At 26.3% G+C, this 14741-nt stretch overlaps 2 protein-coding genes across 3 annotated transcripts in view; both read right to left on the bottom strand.

Annotated features, from left to right (window-relative positions):
- The window catches only part of LOC122715615 (microtubule-associated protein 4), a 70092-nt gene extending 65715 nt beyond the window's left edge, over nucleotides 1–4377 (bottom strand). Inside the window, exon 1 of the mRNA XM_043937926.1 lies at nucleotides 4091–4377. Coding sequence (XP_043793861.1) covers nucleotides 4091–4114 — 24 coding nt within the window. The 5' untranslated portion in view covers nucleotides 4115–4377. The remainder of the gene's footprint in view (nucleotides 1–4090) is intronic.
- A 1952-nt stretch (nucleotides 4378–6329) lies between these two features.
- On the bottom strand, nucleotides 6330–14007 carry LOC122715669 (myosin light chain alkali). 2 transcript variants are annotated; one of them, XM_043938037.1, is made up of 6 exons: nucleotides 13885–14007; nucleotides 13557–13584; nucleotides 10884–11192; nucleotides 10091–10177; nucleotides 8777–8844; nucleotides 6330–7002 (listed from the first exon to the last, which is right to left on the bottom strand). In XM_043938037.1, the coding sequence occupies exons 1-5, from the start codon at nucleotides 13885–13887 to the stop codon at nucleotides 8813–8815; spliced, it is 459 nt and encodes a 152-aa protein (XP_043793972.1). In that variant the 5' UTR covers nucleotides 13888–14007; the 3' UTR covers nucleotides 6330–7002; nucleotides 8777–8812. The 2 variants fall into 2 exon arrangements, with proteins under 2 accessions (XP_043793972.1, XP_043793971.1); XM_043938036.1 differs by lacking the exon at nucleotides 8777–8844.
- Between the last annotated feature and the right edge of the window lie 734 nt (nucleotides 14008–14741).

The following is a 14741-nucleotide window of genomic DNA, read 5'->3' as shown; positions in this document are numbered from 1 at the left end:
AAAAAGGAGTAATCAAATAGTCAAAATTGAAAAGTCCATGTATAATTATTTAAAATAGATATTCAGATAATTTATAATTTATAATAATATTTATACTTTTTCAATTTTTTAGAAATACTATATGTAAATATAATGTTCTTCTCTAGTAGCAGAAGCATGAATATTCAAATTTTTGTTTTGAATAAGTATATGAAATTAATGTCGTATTTTTATGCTTAACTTTATGTTTGAAAGTGAAATTAAACTTTGAAATAAGACTAACTAATAAAAAAATTGATTTTACAAATTATTTTACTATATTTTAGTTTAATTTTTTCTAAATTATTAGAATATCTTCCAAGCTTTTACAAGAGATTGCAGAATTATAATTATAATTTTTCCTAAGATCTTCTTATCTATTCTCTTTATTTTTCTATTATATCAAATAGCTTTCTGTCAAAGTCAAAATTTTCAATATTTTACATATATATAAAATTTTAAATTTAGAATAGAAACCAATAATAAATATATTAATAATAAAACAACGATTGAATTAAATTTGAAAACCTTTTAAAGATAACAAAATTTTAATTTTAATAAAAGAAGATTTAAATAAAAGAATATTCAAATATCCAAATAAAATTCTCCAAGTAAAATTCCAAATAATATGAATACAAATCAATTAACAATTCAATTGAATCTGAAGATATTTTGAAAAAAAAAACAAGTTTCCAATCTCAATTAAAACAATATAAAAATTCGAGTATTAACACAAATAATAAAAAATTGAAAGAAAATTTCATTTCAAACAAACCACATCACAAGTAATCAAATTCGTTCGTAGATCTGGCATAAGGGGGGCCGCGTATCAATCCTGCATGCAGTCATTCGAAACGATGGTTGCGACAACGTGAGGACCCTCTTCGCGCTCGAAATTCTCCGGAAGTGAGGAACAAATTGCGGATGGCCAAAGAGTCGCCTTCATTCGTAGGCCAAACGAGGGAGGTCGATTAAGGTTTCGAGTTGATGATCGAAGATGAGCCAGGTCAATTCTGGCAATTGTAACACCCATGTAACATCGTTATTTCATTGATGGTTGCCAATTTCCTAATTGACACACGATATGGCCCTTTCCTCGTCACGTTTCTTCAATCGTAGATATAGTGGAACGGTGTGGTAATCGTTACGATGGTAACGTTCAATTAAATAGATAGTTTGTATCGGTCACGAATAGTATTAACTATATGACAGAATGACATTCGCGTGATGTACATTCATTTTGTAACATGTTAAAAGAACGTCGAAACGGCAAACTTTTAATTCGTGATCTGAAATAGGTATTGAACTCATCAATCAAAGTGTGGTTGGATAATTATTGCGTAAATTTGTTTCCAAGTTGAAGGACAACATTGTGTCTTCAACAATGTATTTTCATGGATATTTATATGTTAATGTTATAAATAAAAGAATATCTATATTTTATAATTATTATTAAATATAATAGAATATATAAATAGAAGTTATGGTTAGAATATTTCTATAAGACAGAATATTTATTAAATGGATTGTATTTGAACGTTCTGAAAATATATATTTTATGAAAAAAATATATATAGTACTCATTACTAATAAGTTAAAAGAATTTCATTTTTTTAATTATGTATTATAATTTTAAAAAAATTATTGTATTGTTAAATTTTTCAATAATAGATATTATTAAATAAAAATCACAATTTATGTTTCTATTTCATAAAATATTTCATAAAATAATCGGATTTAAACCTGTCTTAATAAACTTCTTCAGCTCTTAAGTATTATTGTTAAGAAATGTTACAGATATTTCATAATTTTATTTTCAATATATGATAGTTTTATTTAAAGGAAACATTTGACTTGAAAATTTTAGAATAATTTAAAAGTATTTTTTAATTTTTCTTTTTCCATTGAGATTTAAAAAAAAGTTGATTGTTAACAATCTTCTTAGACAAGTAGTTAAAAAAAATGAAAGAAAAATGTTAATCAAAACATGAAACAAGATAATCTTTATCGCATTAATCTAACTCCTTACTTACTATGAATTTCTGATAGCAATTTTTATTTTATTTACCTATTTAGAATTTTTCATTACATGGAAACTTTCTTATTTTTTATATCACAATGCAATTTTTATCTTATAATCTTTGATTAATTACCGTTTCTTAGTACTTTTCAATAAACTTTTTTTCATATTTTTAAAAGTGATTATAAGCAATGATTTATACAAGTAAGTACTTAAACAATTTAATTAATTCACTTTTTCTTTATAATTTTTTTTAAAAGAATCATCGATTGTCCATTAATCAAGAATATAATTTTCATGTAACATCTATCTCTTCGAGACTTTTACATGCGTTTCTGAATGGATATGATGAAAAATATCACCTTCTTGTTATCCGTTTTCTCTTAGAGTACAATGATTTCGCACAGTAAACAACAAGCAACAATGGTATACCACGATTATCTTGATCCACGTAAATGGAGTACAAGATGTAGGATTAATTATGTATGGGCGCCTGACAACATGCTGCATTAAGTTAATCAGCATCTAAAAGACTTCCCAGTCTTACGATTCAATATTATATGCCGGGTTTTCTCATCGCTTTAAGTCTAATGCCCCCAGACACCGAGGCCATTGTACAGTCTTCAACGTGAACATGTGCATGTCGAGTGTGTTTTAATTCCGCAATTATTATTAAATATGTGAACAAGTTGATAGAAACAATGTTTGATGTAGTTGATGAAAATAACGGTTGTTCCCTTTTTTTTCAATAATAAATGCATGAAGAAAAAAAAACGATATTCTTCAACGTATCAATATTATTACTTGAAAGTTTGAGATTGTTTCTAATTTTGCGATTTATGAAAGAAAACGAAATGAAAAATAATTTTAGTTTACTATTTTTTTACTTTTAATATTGTTATATACTTATTGTGATATCAATTATATGATTATGTGAACTAAAAAATCGTTAGATTTAAATTAATGATTTTAAATATTTATAAATTATTAATTGTAAATATTTATTTATATATTATATATAATATGTATTTTATATTATTTTATCAGAAAAATTAGATTATTTCATATGAAAAGCATTATTTAAAGTTTTTAAATATAATTTCTACTTTTGCAATATAATATTTCATTTTTGTTTATTAAATATAATTTTAAAATTTTAATATACCATAAATATTATAATATTTTTATATAAGCTTTCTATATGAAATAATTTAATTTTTTTTGATAAAATAATATAATACGTGTTTATGTATAATATATAAATAAATATTAAATTAATAATTACAATCTAATAATTTTGTAGTTAAATGTAATAGTATAAAAATTACATTAAAAAGCATACCTATTTTTCACTTAAAAAATTGTTTTTTCTTAATAAATATACTCTTCCAAAAACGTAGTGTATATAATATTTAAAATATGATATAAATAAAAAAATAAATGTATAGTCACATATATATTATACACAATAATGCATTTTGTTTTAATATTGACTTTATCGACAAGTATTTACTATCTTTTAGACAAGCGTTATATTATCTTTGTATATTTATCTAATTCCGAATCTTTATTTTCATTAAAAAAAACATTTTAGTATATTAACGTTAAACAATTAATCGAGAAATTCTCACTCAAACAATTCGATAAATTATTATTCCATACATATCATAATAATATCTGTATTCTTTATGACAAACTGTCATATCAACATGCAGTTCCTCTTTACCATTCAAACCTCTCAAAACAATCTATACATCCACTTTTAACAAGGAAATAAACATACTTTCCAACATAAATAAATAAACAAATTCTCCACGTGCAGAAATAATTTTCTTAAATTTCCTCGTTACATAACTTATTTGGTAAAAAAGATACAAGAAAAATAGATCGAAACGGCTTAAACAGATTACGGAAATAATTTTCCGACATATTCCACCAAGATGGCGAAACTTGTGTTCCACCAATGAGCTTCGTAGTGCTCCAGTGTCGGAGCTTGCTCTCGAAAATAGAATTACGTAGAGAATCGCGCGCAATAATGAATATAACACCAACCTGTTCGCTGCATGACGTCGTCATCCTGCTGCAATTTGCTGCCGGTGTCGTCCTTGTTCGAATTCACTTGTACATCCGTCATCTTCCCGGTTGACGACTCTCACGATTCGTTCTTGTTAGGGCGAGGATACTTGTTTATCGCGGTCGATTTCCACGCACTACTTGTCACGCCGTTGTACGCGCGTCGCGGCGGGAATCGGTCGGAAATATAACGAGAGGAGATGCTGCGCGATTCACTGCCAATTCACAAAGTGGAAGACGAAACGCGCGACACTTGCGACGCGTTTGAACTGACTGGCTCGACCGCCAGCTTTCCGGGATCACCCGAAGACCCCACGCCTCGCTGCCGGAAATTGCCGAGCGTTTACGAACCTCTTCACGATTCTCAGGTGCTTCGTGTCGTGTCGCGAACAACGGCTAGACGTTGATTGCGGTTTATGTATCGCGCATTCACCCTTCTGCTGAATAGAGCGATACCAGAATTGGGGAAATTTTGAAATGGAACAAATATTGAAATATTTTTATAAGTAAATAACATTTTTTTTAAAAATTTCATTTAATGTTTAAATTACGGATAAATATTCATGATTGAATTTGACATAAGCGAAATATTTATTTTTAATATTTATATTTAATATAAAACGTGAACATCGAAGCACTTTTTTTTATCTCTTAAACATAGAAAATAAATTGAGTTTTTATATGCACTGTATGTACAATAATTAAAAATATATTGAAATTAAAAATTACTTATTTAAACTTACTATTACACCATGAAATATTATTTTTTATATTTCATTGAAATATTTATTTTAAAATATTATTTATATTAAAATATATAATGTTAATTGTTCTTAGACGATGTTAGCCACTGAAACAAATATAAATATTAAGCACAGAAAAATATCAATTGAAATTTATTCGTCAAATTATTTTATACTTCATGAAACTAAAAAAGAAATAGAATGAAAAAACTTGATAAAATTTTTTCGCATATATATTTTTTTTTGTGTTTACAATAAACTTTCTAAAAATCGTTTATGAATTTTAACACTAATTTTAATACATATTTGAAATATTATATCTTTAGATCTAATATCTGTAGATATTATTGGAAAAATTTATTTGTAAAAATTTTGAATCATTGAAAAAATCCATTTTTATTTATTCAATTCAGAAATTAATATTTTTGATTCTATACTTTTAATTTGATGATTTCATTTTTCTGATTTTATGGGAAATAAATACTTTTCTCTAACAATTTTATTAATTTTTATTCAATTTTTACGATTTATTAAATACAATATATATTGTATAAAAATAAATATTTGAAATTTATATAATTTGAATAAATCTGAATCATATATTTATATTACATAATAAATAAATAAATTAAAGTTTATATTTTTTTAATAAAAAGTAATAATATGAGCATGCATTTTACTTGTTGACTAAAAAATGTACAACTTAATGAAATTTCTTATTAAAATCTTAATAATATATCTATCTTTTATAACTTCAAAAAATTACAATTTCATTGATATTTTCCTATGATTTTAAAATTTAAAAAATTCAGAAATGAACTAATACTAATGAAATTTAAAAATAACTTTGATTTAAGAAAAAAGAATTTGTGTTCAATGACTGATTTTTTCAAATCAACTATTTTTCACTCAAATGAAATAAAATATCTAGGTTATATTTGATTCTTATACATTCTTTAATGATCTGAAATTATGCAAGTTTCTCTCTTTTTCTGAAGATTTTCAATTGTATGCAATAGCTTAATTTTCTTTCATCTGTACTTCACTTGACAAATATTTTGTGTTATCAAATATTCATAATATTCAAATTTTTATCAAAATCATATTTCTTCTTACATTTATCAATATTCATGTATATATAAATTTCTAATCCTATTATAAATATTTTTAAGTAATTTCTACAAACTGCATTTATTGATATAAAGCTAATAAAGACCCAATTGGAAATATTTAAACAAAACAACTGATAAATTATTATAAATATTTTAAAATAATTAATAGAAAATTAAAAGAAATAATGAAAAATAAATAATAAAGTAGTACATGAAATTTTATATTTCCTAAAATATTCAAGGAATAGAATGAATGAAATTACACCAATGCTACCTGATAATAAGATTCACCTAATTTGTTAATCAATTTGATAATCTAAAGATTATCATATTATTCATGTAAAGACTGAGAGACACTCTGGATTTGTACAAAACGTTTCTATGATTTTATTTACATTATTTAGTTAATAACATCATCCCAACATTTGAAGCAGGTCGAAACATATGACGTAGATGTGTTACAGATCGGCAAGTAATAATATTTCAAATTCCTCTCTGAAGATTGTACAAAGGACATAATTTATTAAATCAACCGACAAGAAATAAAATAATATCAATATAATATTTCTTCATACTCGGTATCCTAGATTTGCCATACATGTATTAAAATATCATATATCGTATTTTATTATAAATACATATATATTACAACAATATTATATATATTATATATATATATATTTATTCAATTGAATAAAACAATTAATTAACTTTGTACGTCTTTTGATTAATGTTTCGCATCATATTCCTAATTATATTTATTTTTCTGTTGAAGGAATTAGAATTTTACAAAACATTGCGACAAAACGTTTTTTAAATTAATTATTTGACTTCGTTTTGCGCGAAATATATGAGAAATGGCGCTTAGACACGCCACGAGATATTTTTAATAGGGGATAAACAATTATGATGAGTATGATGGGTGAACATGTCCCTTCTTGAGATGGAGACTGCCGATGGGCGAGTACCAACGTTATGATTGAAGTGTTGTTGCTTCACTAGTCCTCTTCTCTATCGCATAATCTACGAAGGAATGCTAGAAACGAAAAAAGAACTATATTAACACATTGCTACGAGAAGAGCTATATATATTATGGTCCACTGTTGTACCAATCGAACTTGATGCTATAATACACGAATATAAGCTGAATATAATACAAGCGATAGTTTAACCCTCGTGTCAATCTTTGATTAGCTTTTTTAATTAAAATTAAAAATCCGTTATCTTCCTATTCTCTTGAAACATTTTTAAATCGTACGCGAATAAAAAATATTTGTGTATATAAAAGTAAGATAAGGATTGTATTTTGAATTTTGTCAAAAATTCCTATCAAGAATGTATATTCTGTATTATTAGAAAATTATTAAATTCAAAAAATTTAATAATATCTATTATTTTTGGCTATTGACATAAGGGTTGTTGTGCAAATCATGATGTCATATTAAACTATATACATTTGCATTTTATAGTTCCATTTTCCAGAAAATATTAAGCTTGATATAAGTTCTGTAGATAAAGTTCGGATATATTGCGAAAATAATATACGTTTGGGAACTTCATCATTCATTAATATTAATGAAAAGCATCTAATTCAAATTGGAAATAAATACTTTTATTTTTAGAAATAATATAGATAATTAATATATACATATATATTGTAATAATGTTATTATAAAGAAACGCATGATTTAAATTGCGTTTTTTTTTGAAATCCGTGACATGAATATGTAAAAAATTATTTAAATATTAAATATAATTCTGTAACAATATGTATAATAAATTCGAAATTAATTATATCTATATTTTATTATCATATACTAAATTATGAAATCTATTTATTGCAATTATTTATTTCTTATTAATTCTATTTATTGCAATTATTAGTTTCTGTATTTTAAATTCAATTTCAATTTTTATATTTATAATAAAAATTTGAGATATTATGTAATTAAGTAATTTATATATAGGTAGTAATATAATAAAAGTTTTTAAATATTGAGAAAAAAAATTGAAACTATCGATTTATATAAAATTCCTAGTTCGAATGAATCGAAACTTTTTTTATTTTTTTGTAACATCTAAACAAATTTTGATTTCTGAATTTTTTCAAACTGAGATTTAAATCGTCAATTTTTAATGACAATCGACTTGCAAAAAATTAAATTTTTATATTTTATTTAAACTATAATATGATAATAGATAAAATCTTACCAGTTATAATGATCATTCAAACTTATATAATGATCATCAAAAATCATCGATTAAATAAAAAGACAATTTCAAAATTCAAAAATTGCAAAAAATTTCAAAGAATTTTAAGATTTCAATCTTTTCAATGCTTCTAAAATCGATCAAAAAAGATTAATTTTTCAAGACGATAAAAAAAAAAAAGAAAGAAATGACACGACAGCAATTTTTTATTCTCATAATCGACGAACAACTTCAGAAAAACGATTAAAGACGATCGTTTTCTGAAACCTTTGTCAACGACACTCTCGAGTCACGGATCTCGTGCATGAATATATCTTAAGCTTTTGTATACGTGTCGCTGTATGAGAAGCAGGTTATCGATTTCAGCATCCCTGCTACATAGATTCGTTGCGTCCTATAAACTGTGATATATGCGTGGTGAAACAGAAAACGAAGAGAATATGTGTGTTAATACTTGTGTATAAACATATATAAAGGCAAAAACATAGTCAAAAAAGAAAAGAAAAAATGAAAGAATAAGGAGAGAAAAGACAGAGAAAGAGAGAGAGAGAAAGAGAAAAGCATACATAGGAAATGTACACTACAGGATGCTACTTACGAAGGATGATCTTTGTGACATTGACATCCTGTTTGCTTACAATAGCACCATCATCTTCTTCAAGAACGCTGTAGAACACAAAACACGTGGAAATGTTAAATGATAGGGGAGAGGGGTGAATTAGGGTCCGATCAAGTCCTCTGATTTCCTGGGCATTTTGGGCGGCTGTATAAAAGTATATTCTACGGGACTAAGCTGCTGAACACCGTACAAAGGGGGCAAGGGGGGGAAAGGGGGGACAATTTTTTGTTTACACTTTCTACTACTGTAACATCAAAGTCTACTGGTTGAAGTCGAATTGCTAACAAAATGCATGAACAGTATATCTGAAAAATAATGGGATTTTCTTTTTACGCTTCGAAGCGCCATCTATCTAATGCTCATGAAATTTTTTAGGTTATATCTTCGTATATTTTATATTTTTCATAAATGGAAAACTGCATTGTTATATATAGTGATTGAAATGATTTTAAAAATATATTTCGTTGCAAAATGTGTAATAAAATAATGTTTTGTTGATAATTATTTGATTATTGAAATATAGAAAAATTTAAGTAATGATTAAAAGATGTGAAAAAAGGAATATTGTTTAATTTAATACAAATAATTAATTTTATATTACACGTGATAATTTTATAAGAAAATTTATCTAATTTAATATTTATAATCTAATAAGTAATAATAAATCAATATTTTATTTCGATTGAAAGATGTTTTAAGACTTTTGGATTTTTAATCCAAGAAAGAAATAATAGTACTTGTATTCGATTTACGAATTAGAACATCGATTATTTAAGATTTGTTATTCAAATTTGATTGTTCAAACATGGAATGAATATTCTATCATAATATTATATTCTAAAAATTAATTTATTTTCTGTAATGCATTTCTCTTATTAACTTCATGTATTTTTCTATGTAATAAACATATTTGATCCAGCACAATAATTCTAATTTCCAAAAACTAAAAACTATAAATGAAAAGAAATCATAATATTCCAATGAAATTTAAAAATTTTTATCAGACTTTTAGAAATTTCTTGAATGGTCCAATAGTCATAGTGCCAAAAAAATAGTGAATCGAACGAAATGAATAATTTTTTATGAATGTTATGAACATTTGAATTTTTGCATACATTGCCAGTTCCATTACTTTTCAGACATGCAGTGTATTTTTATTGCTCGCTGCTGCTTCTCTTTAATCTAGCAATGCTCTACATTAATGTGACTCACTGATGCAGCTCGTGTAACACGCTTTGTTTCTTCCTCTATTTCGCGAGATGCATGTGTTCCTTGGAATGGATCGATACTTACGGGTATAGGGGATAAAACCATCCTCGTCTTCTGGGTCCATACAATCCTTCAGTACTTCTTCTACCTCTGCGTCGGACAGTTTTTCACCTGATTCACAATTATACGTATTTATACAAAATACAAAAAATTTATTTTTCTGAAATTATAATTGTATGTTATTTCATATTTTATATTGGAATTTAATGAAAATGATTTTTATTTTTTATTTCTAGGTGCAACGTCTACTTTTCGAAAAGATCTCGAATTTCGAATTCTTTTGATATTTTTATTTTTAATACGAAACACGAACAAGAAATGATTTGTATAAATAATTTAGAGAATGTTTTGATGATACGAATTCACTTTTATCTAACTAATGATAAGTTAATTGTGTTTGTATTTAAGAAATTTGATTTGATATATTTAAATTAATATAATTGTCACGATTATTATTATTATTCCAAAAATAAAAATTTATTAAGGTTTTAATTCTTAAATAAAATATTATTCCTTAAGAAAAAAATAAAAAAGAAAAAGATATGCATTTATAGATTCCAAAATTTCTACACGTCAATTTACCTCCAATTCCAAAATTAAAAATTTATTTAAATTTTACTCTTTGACGAAATAATCTTCTAATCTTAGAAAAAAAAAATCTTCTAGAATTTCAAGTATTTCGAGATAAAATTTTCCGACTTACATGACTGCAGAAATTAGATTTCAATTTCTACCTCTAATATTTTTCAGTATAAATACAAATAGAATAATATATAGCGCAATATAATAATAGAATAAGTAGGAATAATTATATTACCAAGTGCAAGCAGTGTATGTGACAATTCAGCGCCAAGCATAGTTCCATTCTCCTGTTTGTCGTATAATTTCAAACACTCCACAAAGTCCTCGTAGCACCCCTGATCCTTGTCCTTTTTGCACTGGCTGTAGATTGGTAAAAATTCGTCGAGCTTCATCAATTTTTCACCCTTCTTTTTCGTTCCTCCAAGTTTCTCGATAGTGGCGTTTGTAGGATTCAGATTCAAGGCACGAAGGACGTTACCAAGGTCAATGGCGTCGATGACGTTGGTGCCATCGGCATCATAAATGGAGAAGGCGAATTCTGCCTCTATTTAATAATAAAAAAAAAAAAAGTAAGAAAGAATACGTTATATTATATTATTAGTTATACCTATAAATTATGTTATATTATATTTATATTGTTAAATAGAAATAATTTGTTTCGAATAATGAAAAAATCATTTGTAAGATTGATAAAGATAAAAATTGATAAGATAAAAATCATATTGTAAAATTTTAAAATGAATAATATAACTTTAATAAATAAAGAATTATTATGGAAGGAAATGAATAATTACGAATATTTTAATTTTAGAATAATATTACATTATTTTGGAATAAGATAATTAATGATATATATATATATATATATATATATATATATATATATATATATATACGTATGCAATAGAGTTATATCAATAATTATCTATGGAAAAAGAAATTTCAAAAAATAATTTGAAAATATATAATGCATATGCGATTATTCAAGGTTTTGAATATGTAACTTTTTTTTATCAATACCTAGAATTTTATTTTTTAATAATAAAATTTTAAAATTATTACATAAATTGATGACAAATATGTGAAATAATGATTCAATTTGAGATTTGAGAATTATTCTCCGCCAAGATTATAAAACTTTTAAACTTTATTTTAAAAGATATTTAAATATAGAAATCTAAGAAATAAAAATGTTTATTAAATAATCTTGTAGAAATGAAAATTTTTCTTTCAAGAAACGTCGAAATTTAATATTTTTATCGAATCAAACTTCACATTTTAAAGTAAAATTTATTTCACCCTCACCATTTCTTCCTTTTCAAAAATACATAACAGAATAATTTTTCTTTCTTCAAAAACGATGAATTAAAAACTCCATAACCTCTCTTTTTGCATGATAAGATAAACATTGGTGAGTAAACAAGATCCATTACTGGTGACTCGTTTCAAATCATTTTACGCGAAAAAAAAAGGGGGAAAAGAAAACAATTTATTTTTACGGTTTGTCCATTTGAAAGGATTAAAAAAAAAATATCAAATCGCGAATTTAGACGAGATACGTGTACACTACGTAAAATCTGGGTTAATATCAGCATGGCTCCTTCGTGCGTATCTGGTTCAAAAATATTATTCTATTTTGAGACGCCAGCGGCTCCCACCCAGCAACCAATTCAAGAAGTTGCTGGTGGAAGTAGTGGGTCAGATTACCCCCGCCGAGCCATATAAGAGCACGGCATTAACTATTTTTGAAATCACGCTTCCCCTTCTGGGGGTGATTATACCTCTGTTTTACCGAATACTTACGTAACACTTGCCACGAGGCATTACTATTTACATTTAGAAAACGTGTTACATATCCAAAAATATATAGATTTAAAAAATGAATGTGAATCTCTCTCTCTCTCTCTCTCTCTCTCTCTCTCTATATATATATATATATATATATATATATATATGCTATTCTATAAAATTCGATTCAAAAAATTATTAAATTTTCTAAATTTTGTAATCGAGTTTTATACTGTTTAAAAATTTGAAAATTTGAAAATTTTATTCGACAATGATGATCAATTTCATTTCAAAATTTATTTCACTTTTATCTCAATTACTCGTCAATTTTTATCTCTAATGGAATTATTTGTAACATTCGATAAATATCAAACAATTTTCTCATAATTTTATTGTTATTATAATTATAATAAGGAAAAAGATTATTAATAGATTATAATTATTTATAAATATTCATATCAAGTTCTCTCTTTCACAATTTTACATTCTTGGTTCATCTTAACTCCTCTGCATTTCCGGACGAATATTATTATCCAATGTATGTTATTAATACGTTTATCCAATATTATTGATTATTCATATTCACGCAAAAAATTATTCGAAAACGCATAAAATAAAATTTATTAATGTCAGGAAGTTCGATTTAAAAATACTGGAGGATTTTAATTCTGCAATATTCGCAGGATATAAATACGAATTTTAAACGTTTCTCGATTCTTTTTTTAAAGAACGTATTGAACATAAAATGAGTATAATATATTTTTACTGCGAGGAGTTTAACTTCCTTGAACAAAAATATCACGATCGTGAATCTACGATAATACTTTATATCTTTCGTAGAACCTTTTTACACGAGCACGTTTTTTCTTTGATCTTTAACTTTTATTTCTCTCGCGACATTTAAATCCCATCTCCGTGGAAAATTTCCCTCACTTCCGGTTACACACGAAACGACTCGCAATATTCACTCGACAATTCACTGGTTATCTTAAGAAAAAAAAAAAAAAAAAGAAAACGTTACGATTTTACAGTCCTTTGTTCTCTGAAATTCTTTTTTATTTTTTCGCACAGATTAGATCAAACACACAAATCAATTACTTCCCATATACGTTTTACTCACTTTCGACTTCCTTGGCGCTGAGATCTGCCTGCAAATTCAAAAGAGAAACATTTTTTATCGAAAAAATACAGGAAAAAAAAAAAATAAAAAGATACTTTTAAAATTAACCACCACGCAAATGTACAAATATTTGAAACCTACTGAAAATTATTCGAATATAAATACGATAAATAATAAATAATTTCTTCCGCGTAAAGATTTACATTTACAAAATATAAAGAGAAAAATATTCCAAACAAATTTAAGGATATATTTTTATGGGGAAAAATTTTTCAAATTCTCAGGTCGCACATATCGAGTGATTGGACGAGAAAATCGGCAAGCTCACCATGTTTCTAGTCTAGTCTGGCCAAGATGTTAATCGTACGGAGCGTGAACCAGAAGTGGTATCGGGTGTTACCAAATTTATTCATTTTATTTCTGTAGATGGCGCGGTTGTCAGGACACACGAGAATTAACAGAGAGATCTGGCCGAGGAGGGTTTGGAGAAGGAGGGTGTATCGGCAACACCGCGGTCCAAAAACAGTTCGAGAAGCTTAACGCGGGTTCAAAGCTGCGCTTCCTGCTACGATAAATGGTTTTCAGCCGGTGGCGTACGCGTGTCAGGGCTGCCAGATCTGCGACACGGGTTATAGGCGAAGAGAAACGAAAATATACATACCTGATGGCCTTCGATTCCGTGCACCTATCGTGCACGGCCCTTAAACTCGGCCAATTTCCGCATTTCTATTTCTTATCAAATTGAAATTGAATCGTTTTCTTTCGATGGAGTTGAAATTGGCCTCATTTGGTGAAATTTTATTCGGGTCAATCCGTGAGTTACTATGTTTTTACAAAGTATTTTATGGTGAAATTTTCAAAACTTACTAAATCATTTATGAGTTTATAAGCGATGAAAAACGAAATATATACACATCTTAAATTCGATTCTTGTTTTCGTATTTTTTTATCTTTTTTATCACATTGAAATTAGTCCATTTGTACGATCGAATTGTTAGCGGAATTCTGAGTAGTGTGAATGTACTTAGTACGGTGAAATTTTAGAAATTATTCGTTATTTGATGGGATATATTACGTTACATAACAATGGTAAAGAAGTATTGAAATGAAGAGGAAGAAAAATGGAATGTCCTATTTAAAATGATACACTTGAATATCGTGGAAATTAATGATATTGGGAAATAT

Source organism: Apis laboriosa, unplaced genomic scaffold, assembly GCF_014066325.1.
Source record: "Apis laboriosa isolate Shangri-la unplaced genomic scaffold, ASM1406632v1 scaffold39_cov144, whole genome shotgun sequence".
NCBI classification, from domain to species: domain Eukaryota; kingdom Metazoa; phylum Arthropoda; class Insecta; order Hymenoptera; family Apidae; genus Apis; species Apis laboriosa.
This window is presented reverse-complemented; position numbering and strand designations above follow the sequence as displayed.